Genomic DNA, 12,335 nt, shown 5'->3' on the forward strand with positions numbered 1-12,335 from the left:
GGCAGGCAGATCATTTGAGGTCAGGAATTTGAGACCAGCCTGGCCAACATGCAGAAATCCCATCTCCACTAAAAATAGAAAAAAAAATTAACCAGGCATGGTGGTGCATGTCTGTAATCCCAGCTATTAAGGAGGCTGAGACAGGAGAATCTCTTGAACCTGGGAGAGGGAGGTTGCAGTGAGCCAAGATCTCATGATTGCACTCCAGCCTGGGCAACAGAGCGAGACTCCGTCTCAAAAAAAATAATAATAAAATAAAATAAAAAGAAGAAGAAGAAAAAGAAGAAAGAAGAGTGGGAGGAAGAAGTAGAGAGGAACCCAAAAGTTGGTTATGGGGCACCTGGAGGACAGTCGGCCACTGTGGAATTGAGACTGCCTCATGGCTCCATGTAGACTTCCAGAGCCTTTAAAATTTTATAACTGCTACACAAAAATGTCATGTCAAAGCAATTATTTTTATTTTTTAAATGGTCTCATAATCAAAATTTCAAACTTTTGTGCTTCAAAGGACATCATCCAGAAAGTTGGAAAGAGGCTGGGCGCAGTGGCTCATGCCTATAATCCAAACACTTCGGGAGGTCAAAGTAGGAGGATGGCTGGAGCCCAGGATTTCAAGACCAGCCTGGGCAACATAGTGAGACCTTGTCTCTACAAAATAATCCAAAAATTAGCCGGGCATGGTGGCGACTCGTGTCTGTAGTCCCAGCTACTTAGAAGGCTAAGAGGAGAGAATCACTTGAAGGCGGGAAGTCTTGGCAACGATGAGCTGTGATCACACCACTGCGCTCCACCCTGGGCAACAGATCTGTCTCAAAAAAAAAAAAAAAAGGCCGGGTGCGGTGGCTCACACCTGTAATCCAGGCACTTTGGGAGGCTGATGCAGTCGTTTGAGAGGCAGGTGTCACTTGAGGTCGAGAGTTTTAGACCAACTGGCCAATATGGTGAAACCCCGTTTCTACTAAAAATACAAAAATTAGCCGGGTGTGGTGGCGCATGCTTGTAATCCCAGTTACTTGGGAGGCTGAGGCAGGAAAATTGCTTGAACTCGGGAGTTGGAGGTTGCAGTGAGCCGAGATCATGCCATGGCACACCAGCCTGGGCGACCAAGCAAGACTGTATCCAAAAAAAAAAAAAAAAAAAATTGTCACATGATACCATTTCAGCCCACTAAGATAGCTAGAATTAAAAAGACGCAGAGCATAACAAATGTTTCTGAGGATGTGGAGAAACAGGAACCCTCGCACACTGCTGCTGGGAATGTAAAATGACAGACATTTTGAAAAATGGTCTGGCTGTTCCTCAAAAGGATAAAAACACATTTACCATGTAACCCAGCTATTCTTCTCCTTCATACATATCCAAGAGAAGTGAAAACATATGTCTGCACAGAAACTTGTGCGTGAATGTTCACAGTAGCATTATTCAGCATAGCCAAAAAGTGGAAAGAACCCAAGTGTCCTTTGATGGGTAAATGGAGAAACCGCTTGTGGTCTATCCACACAGTAGAATATTATGCAGCCAGAAAAAAGGAATGAAGGACTGATCCATGTTACAACACAGATGAACCTCAAGAACACGATGCTCAGTGAAAGACACTAGACACAGAAGGTCACCTAGTATGTAATTCTACTTACAGGAAACGTGTGGGGGAGACGCATCCATTGAGTGAGAAAGCAGATGAGGCCTGACTCAGTGGCTCACGCCTGTAATCTCAGCACTTTGGGAGACCGAGGCAGACAGATCACTTGAGGTCAGGAGTTCGAGACTCCTTGGCAACATGGTGAAACCCCGTCTCTACTAAAAGTACAAAAATTAGCTGGTTGTTGTGGCATGTGCCTGTAATCCCAGCTACTCGGGAGGCTGAGTCAGGAGAATTGCTTGAACCCGGGAGGCAGAGGTTGCAGTGAGTTGAAATCGTGCCACTGCACTCCAGCCTAGACAACAGAGGAAGACTCTGTCTAAGAAAAAAAAGAAAAAGTAAAAGAAAGTAGATGAGTGGTTGTCCAGGGAAATGAGGACTGGTGGTGATCTCAGAGGGGCAGAATTTCTCTTAGAAGTGATGAAAATGTTCTAAATGGGTTGTGGTGATAGCTGCACAGTTCTGTGCTTTAAATTGCACAGGTCAGTGAGTGAATTGCTTTGCCTGTGAATTGCATCACCGTAAAGCTATAAAAACAAGGTACAGGCCGGGCGCGGTGGCTCACGCCTGTAATCCCAGCACTTTGGGAGGCCGAGGCGGGCGGATCACAAGGTCAGGAGATCGAGACCACGGTGAAACCCCATCTCTACTAAAAATACAAAAAAATTAGCCGGGCGCGGTGGCGGGCGCCTGTAGTCCCAGCTACTCAGGAGGCTGAGGCAGGAGAATGGCGTAAACCCAGGAGGCGGAGCTTGCAGTGAGCCGAGATCGCGCCACTGCACTCCAGCCTGGGCGACAGAGAGAGACTCCGTCTCAAAAAACAAAAAACAAAAAAAACAAAAAAACAAGGTACAGTCTGGATGGATCCCAAGATGCCTTCGGATGGTGGCCTTTGTGAGAGTCATGGAGGGTCTAGGATTGGGGGGCATGGAGAGACAGTCTCTTGGAGCTGAAGCCTAGAGCATGACTTAGCTGGTGCAGGAGTGGCCTCCTTCTCTCCTGCCCTGGGAGAGGCTCCGCCCACTACTCCCCACTTCCCCCATGAAACCAGCTGTGTCTTTGTGCCAGGAAGACTGGGTGTAGAAGGTGACTGTCTCAGTGGAGCTGGGTCATCTCAGGTGGGGAGTTGGGGTTTCTGAAGGTGAGGACCCTCTGGGGAGGAGGGTGCTTCTCTGAGACACTTTTCCTCACACCTGTTCCTCGCCAGTGGGCCCTGGCTCCTGGAACTTTTGGCCGCCATGTGCTTCATGAAGGTGAGTGAGAGGCTGCATGTGTTTTGTGGGCATGTCTGAAAACAGACGGTAAGGGTGCGGGTGCCCTCAGTATTTCCCGAGGTGCCTGTGTGTCAGGGCTCAGTCAGGGACGCCCAGTGGCAGGAGGATAGTGATGGGGTGAGAGTGTCACTGGAGGCGCTGGAGGTCACATCTGTCGGGGGCGCTGGAGAATGGCAGGGGTGCAGATGAGAGGGAGCACCTGTCCCAGGAGCCCCTCACAGCGCAGAAAGCCCAGGGCAGGGATGGGGCAGGGCTCTCCTGGAAACGACTCAGAGAACGATCCTCTCAGAGGCTGGCTCAGCTGGGCAGGCCCAAGAGTAGGGCCTGTGTGGGTCCGGGTGTCTCTTCGTCCTTTCCTGGGTTCCCTCCGACCTCTCATTCTCTACCACTGCCCCACCCCAAATGTGAGGCACAGCACACCCTCCAGGGAGCTCTGCGGCCTGTGCCAATGGGTGAAACCCCGTCTCTACTAAAAATATAAAAATTAGCTGGGAGTGGTGGCGTACACCTGTAATCTCCACTACTAGAGGGGCTGAGGTGGAGAATCGCTTGAACCCAGGAGGTGGAGGTTGTGCTGAGCAGAGATTGCACGATTGCTCTCTAGCTTGAGCAACAAGAATGAAACTCCATCTCAAAACAAAACAAAACAAAGCAAAACAAACAAGAAAAGCGTCAGATCTCGTGAGAACTTACTCGCTTTCACCAGAACAGCATGGTGGGAAGTGCCCCCATGATCCAATCACCTCCTACCACGTCCTTCCCTTGACATGTGGGGATTACAATTGCAGATGAGATTTGGGTGGGACACAGAGCCAAACCGTCTCAATTGCACCCCGGATGTGCTGACCCCTGTGATTTCCCCAAGTGTGGGACACCCGGCTGCATAATTTGTGGTAGTGGGGTACTGCACTCATGCTTTCCCCTGAAAACAATAAAATAAAATAACAGTTGCTTAAATGGAATCAGGTGCGTATCTCCAGGCTTCTCTGACAGGCAGGCACAGGGAGGCAGGGGGCCCAGTAGTGACAGCAGAGACTGTGGCTCCGATGGACCTACCCAGGTTCTAGATGTGGAAGAGCAAGGCCAGGCCCCTGACTTTCTTACTGATAATGGTGCATGGGTCTCCGTGCCCTAGTGGGTTGGTTGAGGACTAGAGGATTTCAGCCTGGTGTGTCCTTGATCACAGAGCTGGAAGCACAGAACTCCTCCCTGATCGCCACCCCTGGGCCCCCGGCGTGAGGGGACTTTGGCCCCCACATCTTTCTTGTCATGACTCCCTCTTCCGACCTCATCCCCCGGGCAGGGCTGGGGCCACAAATTCTCCTTGGTTTTCTCCCAAGATCAAGAGCCCCAGGGGCTGAGGCAGAGGGGACTCTGGAGTCCCCCACCAGGCCCTGGTTTCAGGGGAGAGGCAAGAAGGCAGGGGTCAGATCTCTGGGCCTGAGGCCTCAGCACCCTGCAGTTGCAGAGCCCGGGGCAGCCAGGAGGAACGACTGGGAGGGCACTTCTCACCATTTCGCAGGCCACGATCAACTGGCCCTGCAGAGGCTCCCGTCGTCCTCCACTTCCTGCCTCTGCTTACTCACACAGACCAGCCTACCCCATTTAGGGGAGGCTTGGCAGCCAGCAGCAGCTGGTGAGATAAAGATAGGGTTGGGGGCCCTGTCCTGTTCTGTCCCATCCTATCCTGGGGTTCCATGACTCTTGCCTTTGGGCTGAGGAGGAAGGAGGAAGGGGAAATGGGCCATGGCTTGGGGAAGAGCAAACACCCACAGGGAGGCTCCCTGAGCAGCTCTCCTAGGGCTGAGCCCGCGGTCTGGGAGGGACACTGGGGTGTGCTCAAGGGTGTGGGGGGCTTGGGGACCAGGAACACTGCTGGAGGTCAGTATGCCCCTCCCTGGTCTGCCCTTTCAGAGCATTGGATGCACTCTTGAGTTTCGGAGCAAGCCCTCCTTGGCTCCAACCTAGAGCCCAGCCGGGGAAACAGCAGGACAGCAACCCTGACAGTCACCTTTGGTGGCCCTGGTCACTCTGAGGGGCCCTGCTTGCTTCCAGCCCCTGTCCCAGCAGCTCCTGCAGGGCTGAGGGAGGTGACCAGGGGGAAGGAAAGGTGTCGCCAGGCTCTCTGGACCCTGCTGCCCCCAGCCTTCCTGAGGAAGGAGGCAGCGGGATCCAGAGTTCTCTCTGCAGAGCCTCAAAGGGCCCCACAGGCTTTCTTCCTCCGCATCCTGCAGAAACCTCTGATGTCCCTTTATCCTGGAAGGACTGTCTCTGGCCTGAGACCCCAGCTCTGAGGGGCCGCCCATGGCCCAACCCCGGCCCCGCCTCTCGTTACCCTGTGCCACATGCTGGGATCTCCTGTCCACCACTGCTCTAGTTTTTTGTTTTGTTTAGTTTTTCTGAGACAGAGTTTCACTCTTGTTGCCCAGGCTGGAGTGCAATGGCACAATCTCTGCCTCCTGGGTTCAAGCAATTCTCCTGCCTCAGCCTCCCAAGTAGCTGGGATTACAGGCATATGTCACCATGCCCGGCTAATTTTGTATTTTTAGTACAGACGCGGTTTCTCCATGTTGGCCAGGCTGGTCTCTAACTCCTGGCCTCAGGTGATCCACCCACCCCGGCCTCCCAAAGTGCTGGGATTATAGGTGTGAGCCACCGCGCCCAGCTGCTCAAGTTCTTTCTACCATTTCCCCAACCTCTCCAATGACTCCATGTCCCCCTTGACTCACCCTTCATGTCCCCCTTGGCTTCCTCTTACCTAGAAATCCCTCCTGCTGTGCTGTGGTCCCCAGGCACTCTGTCACCCCCAGCCTGGACAGCAGTCGCAGCCTCCTAGCTGGTGTTTCTGGTCTTGCCTCTCTCAAGCCATTTCCATGCAGTAGCCAAAGCTGAAGTGAGTTTATTACTAGAGAAGAAATCCCTCCCTTCCTGAGCCCTCTGCAGGTCTCCCATTGCACACGAGCCCAGGGCTGACCTGTCAGGCCCCAGGCATTGGGAGCTTTTTTGTCCCCCTCCGGGACAGATGCTGTCCAGCTGCATCTGGGGATCCTCCCTTCCCCAGGCCTGGCTTTCTGCTACTCCCTCTGCCTGGGACGCCCCTCCCACATTCTTCCCAGGCCGCCTTCCCCTTATTCCCCTCAATAACCCAGCACCTTCCCTGGCACACAGTAGGCACTCAATACATCAGGAGGGCTTCCCGTGCTTCAAATGTGGCCTCTCCCAACTCTTCAACCTCCATCTCTCAGTTGACTGATCCCTCCTCCTTGAAATGTCCTTTCCTGGGGTCTTCCACGAGAGGAATTTCTCCTGCAACATCTGGTGACATAGTCTCACTCTGTTGCCCAGGCTGGAGTGCAATGGCATGATCTAGGCTCACTGCAACCTCTGCCTCCCGTGTTCAAGCAATTCTTGTGTTTCAGTCTCCCAGGATGCTGGGACTACAGGCACACACCACCACGCCCAGCTAATTTTTGTATTTTTTGTAGAGACAGGGGTTTCACCATGTTGATCAGGCTGGTCTTGAACTCCTGACCTCAGGTGATCCACCTGCCTCGGCCTCTCAAAGTGCTGGGAGCATGGGCACCATGCTGAGCCAAGTCAAGGAGTCTTATGTGACTAGTGAGTACTTACTGCACAGCACAGATCAAGGGCAGACTCCAGAGGAGAAAACATTCCAGGGTCAGATTCCTTGGCCCTCCCCACAGCTGGCTGTGAAGGCTGACATCTCCCCCTTCTCTCCCACTTCGGGTGGCAACACTCTCCCCCCACCTGCTTCCAGGCAGCCTGCTCCAGAGGTGCAGCTGTGTCCCTGTGCCCCAGAGGGACAGCTGACAGTTCGAATTTTGGTGGACTTGTAAAGAAATAAAGAGGGGCCATTTTGGAGAAGGCCATTTTACTTCGGGCGTTTTAATTACATTGCTGAGGCCGGAAAGCAATGCCTCGGGCAGGGAAGGACAGCCATGAAAGTGGAAGGAGAGGGAAGTGGGGTGTGGTAGGAAAGGACATTCCTGCAGGCCTCCGCTGTGGAGGACCCCGGGTAGGTGGCGCAGGGCACGGCTGGCGGAAGGCGGGCCAAGCTAGTATAGCGTCTCGCGGGCGTGGGTGCGCAGGTGGCGCAGCAGGTGGGAGTTGCGGCTGAAGCTGCGGCCACATTGCGTGCAGGAGTAGGGCCTGGCGCCCGTGTGCACCAGCAGGTGTCGCAGCAGATTGCAGCTGCGGCTGAAGCTCTTGCCACACTCCACGCACTCCTGCGGGGGCTCGGCCTGCTCCTGCCCTGGCTCCACATGGGTAGCCAGGTGCCGCCGCAGATGCGCGTTGCGCCGGAAGCTGCGACCGCACGTCTGACAGCTGTAGGGCCGCTCGCCCGTGTGGCTGCGGCGGTGGCGGGCCAGGTTGGAGCTATTGCGGAAACGGTGGCCGCAGGTGTCGCAGGCGTGGGGCTTTTCCCCTGTGTGGATGCGCTGGTGGCGCGCCAGGTGGGCGCTCTGGCTGAAGCCCTCGCCGCACTCGCTACAGCGGCAGGGTTTCTCGCCAGTGTGGCTGCGCTGGTGGCGGGCTAGATCCTGGGTCTGGCCGAAACTCTTCCCGCACTGGGTGCAGAGGTGGGGCCGAGGGCCACCGTGGGTCAGCAGGTGGCGGGCAAGGCTGGCCCGGCGCACGAAGCGCTTCCCACACTGCGGACAGGCGTAGGGCTTCTCGCCCGTGTGCACCCGTTGGTGGCTGACCAGCTGCGAGCTCTGCGTGAAGCTGCGGCCGCAGGCCTGGCAGGAGAAGGGCCGCTCGCCTGTGTGCACCCTCCGGTGGGCCACCAGGTGCTCGCTGCGCCGGAAGGCCTTGCCGCAGTCGCTGCACACGAAGGGCCTCCGGTCAGAGTCCCGGCGGCGGCTGCCGGAGCCTTCGGAGGACCGGTGGTCCTTGTCCCTGGCGTGGATCCGCAAGTGGCGCTTAAGGCTGGAGCGGCGCTGGAAGGTCTGGCCGCAGTGGGAGCACAGGACTTCGGTCAGCGGTGGCGCTTCGGCCTTGCTCTCAGGAGCGCAGGGAGGCTTCTGGTCCTGGGCGTGCGCCAGCAGGTGCTGCACAAGGCTGGCGCGGCGCTGGAAGCCGCGGCCGCACTCGGCGCACAGGAAGGCCGGCTCGGAGGAGTGGGTCAGTAGGTGCTTGCTCAGGTGCGAGCTCTGGCGGAAGCGGTGGCCACACAGGTGGCAGGCGTGCGGCCGCTCGTCCGTGTGAGTGCGCATGTGCAGCTTGAGAATGGAGCTGCGGCCGAAGCTCTTCCCACAGCAAAGGCACAGAAAGGAGCGCCCGGCCGGGTGCGAGTGCAGCTGGTGCGCCTTCAGGCGAGACAGCTGCGGGAAGCTCACCCCGCAGTCTGCGCAGATGAACTGCAGCTCCGGATTGGGCTCGGGGACGCCCTCAGCCACTTTGACCTCCAAAATTTCACTGCCGCCAAGAAGGGACCCATCTCCACCAGGGCCACTCGCCGCAGCGCCCCGTCCGAGCGTCTGGACGCAAGGCTCTCCCGGCACCCCAGGACTATCTGTTTGAGACTCTGCTAAGATGGCAGTGGGCCAGGCAGCCCCTTTGGGCTCTTCTTGTTTAAATTCCTCCTTGTCTGGGGTTCTGCTTCCAAATCCTGGGAAACAAGAGAAAACAGAGATGGTCAGGCCTATTCCCAGGGCCCCTATCAATCACCAGAACCTGATTGGCCTGGAAGTGGAAAGAAACCCAGGATCCTGCAAAGCTGGTAGGTGAAAGGCCAGGCACGGTGGTTCACGCCTGTAATTTCAGCACTATGGGAGGCCGAGGCGGGTGGATCACTTGAAGTCAGGAGTGAGTTCGAGACCAGCCCGGCCAACATGGTGAAGCCTCGTCTCTACAAAAAATAAAAAATTAGCTGGGTGTAGTGGCGTGCGCCTGTGGTCCCAGCCACTCGGGAGGCTGAGGCAAGAGAATCACTTGAAGCCGGGAGGCGGAGGTTGCAGTGAGCCGAGATGGTGCCACTGCACTCCAGCCTAGGCAACAGAGAGAGACTCCGTCTCAAAACAAACAAACAAACAAACAAACAAAAAAACCTGGTAGGTGGGTAGAGAGGATAGAGGTCAAACAAGGGTGCCCCTTTATTTGACCTCAAAACAAAAAGTTAGCTGGGCATGGTGGCACACACCTGTAGTCCCAGCTACTCGGGAGGCTGAGGTGGGAGGATTACCTGAGCCCAGGAGTTCCCGGCTGCAGTGAGCCATGATTGTGCCACAGTCTGGGCGAGTAACATCCTGTTTCAAAAAACAAAAAGGCCAAAAAGTCAGGTAGGGTCTGGAACTTCAGGCAAAGAAACGGTGTTGGCCGGTCACGGTGGCTCGCGCCTGTAATCCTAGTATTTTGGGAGGCCAAGATGGGAGGATTGCTTGAGCCCGGGAGTTGAGACTAGCCTGGGCAACACAGCGAGACTCCATCTCTTAAAAAAAAAAAGACAAGAAAAGAAAAAGAAAAGAAAGAGGCATCAGTGGTCACTACTCCAGGGAAGGGTTGCTTACCCAGGGGGTGTGCAGGCCACGCCTTATTCTCTGGCACATCCTCAAAGGTCAGGGACTCCTGTATCAAGAGCAGAAACCCTTGGTGAGAGAGGATCATGCCTCAGGAACCTGTGGGGAATGAAACACTTCCCAGGACTGAATCAGGGAAGGTATGGATTTGCTAAAACTACAGTGGTAGAGAAGTTCCTGGGGCTTGAGAACACCCTGGGGTGCGGCCCAGCTCACCAGCACAGCCGCCAGCTCCTGATCTCCGGAACTCTCCTCTGGCCATGGTGAGGGGCCCTGGGGGCCTGACAGCATTGGGGAACAGGGGAGGAAGCACTGTTAGAAGGCAGCCCTGCCTGCCATGTGGCTGCAAGGACATGCACCACATCATCGGGGCCCTGTGAAGACACCTTGGCGCTCTCCTGTCCCGGTCACCTGGGGAGGCCCCACTTCTCACCCCACCCCAGACATCCAGGCCGCTCCCCAACACCCAGTCCTTGGCCTCCTAGGGCACAGGCTCCTCACTGCTTTCTTGCAGGGCCTGGAATGTCTTCTGGGGCCCCGGGCTCAGTGGCTGCTTTGAACTTGGGGGAAGTCTCCAATGTCCCAGCTCAGCAGGCTTGGCAGGCCTTGGCTGGAGTGGGGGAGGCTCATCCGATGGGCCCAGCACTGAAGGTTCTTCTGCAGGCAATTCCTTCTTGGGGCTGTGGCTGGGGACCTGGGAAGCACACCCCTTTTCCTCCAAGGTGACGTCTGCTCGGGGACAACTCTTGCCAGCATTACAACTAAAATCCTGTTCAAAACACATTCAAGTTAAGTGACTCCCGGGGTGGCAGCCTGTGTCCTTCTGACTCTGAGGGGACATGGGACAGAAACGAGGTGAGAGTCAGACAGGGCAGGAGTTAAGAGGTGAAGAAGGAATGGTCAGGTGGGGGAAAGTGGAGTTTCCAGAGATTGTTCACTGGGGCGATCAAGTCCCCATCATCTGTATACTGCTCAGTCCACTGCCCCACCCTCTCACCAGCGGCCCCGTGTGGCTGGGCTCCCGGTGGATGCCCTCCAGCAGCAGCACCACCTCCTCCCCATCCCTGAGTGGCTGCCCCTGCAGGCGGCCCAGGAGGTGCGGAGGCAGCACACTCAGGAACTGCTCCAGCACCAGCAGCTCCAGGATCTGCTTCTTGGTGTGCAGAGCCGGCCGTAGCCAGTGGCCGCAGAGCTCCCGGAGCCGGCTCAGGGATGCCCGTGGCCCCATGTCCTCCTGATACTGGAAGCATCTGAACAGCTGGTGAGCCACCTCGGGCCTCAGCCTGGACTCTGGCCGCCTGGGGTCCTCTGGGCTGGCAGCCTCCTCCTCCTCCAACTTGACTTCCCCCAGCTGCTCCTGCTCCAGGGCAGCCAAGATTGATTCTTCAAGCATCCTTCACTGTGGGGATGCCTCCCTACAGCCGGCCCCACTCTCAGGTCTCTCTCCTCTCTTCCCACACCTGCGAAGGTGAACACCCTGGGTTAGGATCTGCTGAGAGGAAGCTGGCCGCACACCTAGGTCATCCATGTTAAAAGACACTCAATACGCAGACCCAGAGGAAGAGTTTTACTCACTGGGTAATGGCTCATGAGGGCAGGGCAGCGCCCGGTCTCAGGGTTACCAACAAAGCAAAGGCCAGAGAAAACTGACAGTTCTGTATTATCATCCCTCCTTAAAGCATTTAGAAATTTGCATCACTTGGCTGGGCGCAGTGGCTCACACCTGTAATCCCAGCACTTCGGGAGGCCGAGGCAGGCGGATCACAAGGTCAGGAGATCGAGACCTTCCTGGCCAACACGGTGAAACCCCGTCTCTACTAAAAATACAAAACAATTAGCGGAGCTAATTTAGTCCCAGCTGCTGGGGAGGCTGAGGCAGGAGAATGGCGTGAACCCAGGAGGTGGAGCTTGCAGTGAACCGAGATCACGCCACTGCACTCCGGCCTGAACAACAGAGCTAGACTCTGTCTCAAAACAAAAAAAAAAAAGGCCGGGCATGGTGGCTCACGCCTGTAATCCCAGCACTTTGGGAGGCCGAGGCAGGCGGATCACGAGGTCAGGAGATCGAGACCATCCTGGCTAACACAGTGAAACCCTGTCTCTACTAAAAATACAAAAAAAATTAGCCGGGCCTGGTGGCGGGTGCCTGTAGTCTCAGCTATTTGGGAGGCTGAAGCAGGAGAATGGCGTGAACCAGGGAGGTGGAGCTTGTAGTGAGCTGAGATCGCGCCACTGCACTCCAGCCTGGGCGACACAGTGAGACTCTGTCTCAAAAAAAAAAAAAAAGAGAAATTTGCATCACTTTTCCCAAGTGACTAAAGTGACCATCCCTGAAAGAGAAACAACCTGCCCTTCCCTTCTTCCTGATGTAGCCACTGGGAGCACGTGGCACCAAAAATGTTTGTTTTTTACAGCTTTTTTTTTTTTTTTTTTTTTTGATATGGAGTCTTGCTATATCACCCAGACTGGAGTGCAGTGGCATCTCAGCTCACTGCAGCCTCCACCTTCCAGGTTCAAGCGATTCTCGTTCCTCAGCCTGGGTTTACAGTAACTGGGATTACAGGCCTGTGGCACCACGCCCAGCTAATTTTTGCATTTTTAGTAGACACAACGGTTTCACCATGTTGGCCAGGCTGGTCTTGAACTCCTGACCTCAAGTGATCAGCCCGCCTCAGTCTCCCAAAGCGCTGGGATTAAGGTGTGAACCACTGGCACCAAGCCTGTTTATTTAATTTTTAATTTAATTAAGTAATTTATTTACTTTTTTAAGACAGGGTCTCACTCTGTCACCGAGGTTGCAGTGCAGTGGCGCAATCACGGCTCACTGCAGCCTTGATCTCCTGGGCTCAAGTGATCCTCCTGCCTCAGCCTCCCGAGCAGCTG

At 55.5% G+C, this 12,335-nt stretch overlaps 1 protein-coding gene across 9 annotated transcripts in view; it reads right to left on the reverse strand.

The window, feature by feature from the left end:
* Window positions 1-6,788: 6,788 nt before the first annotated feature.
* Window positions 6,789-12,335, reverse strand: part of ZSCAN10 (zinc finger and SCAN domain containing 10) — a 42,769-nt gene continuing 37,222 nt past the window's right edge. For 3 of the 9 annotated variants that reach the window (XM_077985347.1, XM_077985346.1, XM_077985348.1), the window contains 5 exons: window positions 10,450-10,912; window positions 9,954-10,221; window positions 9,669-9,733; window positions 9,444-9,501; window positions 6,789-8,545 (listed from right to left, as the gene is read on the reverse strand). In XM_077985347.1, coding sequence (XP_077841473.1) covers window positions 6,990-8,545; window positions 9,444-9,501; window positions 9,669-9,733; window positions 9,954-10,221; window positions 10,450-10,845 — 2,343 coding nt within the window. In that variant the 5' untranslated portion in view covers window positions 10,846-10,912 and the 3' untranslated portion in view covers window positions 6,789-6,989. Of the gene's footprint in view, window positions 8,546-9,118; window positions 9,183-9,443; window positions 9,502-9,668; window positions 9,734-9,953; window positions 10,222-10,449; window positions 10,913-12,335 lie in introns of all 9 variants that reach the window. The other 6 variants (XM_077985349.1, XM_077985350.1, XM_077985352.1 and 3 more) reach the window with 5 other exon arrangements.

The sequence above is a fragment of the Macaca mulatta genome, chromosome 20 (assembly GCF_049350105.2).
Source record: "Macaca mulatta isolate MMU2019108-1 chromosome 20, T2T-MMU8v2.0, whole genome shotgun sequence".
Taxonomy (NCBI): Eukaryota; Metazoa; Chordata; class Mammalia; order Primates; family Cercopithecidae; genus Macaca; species Macaca mulatta.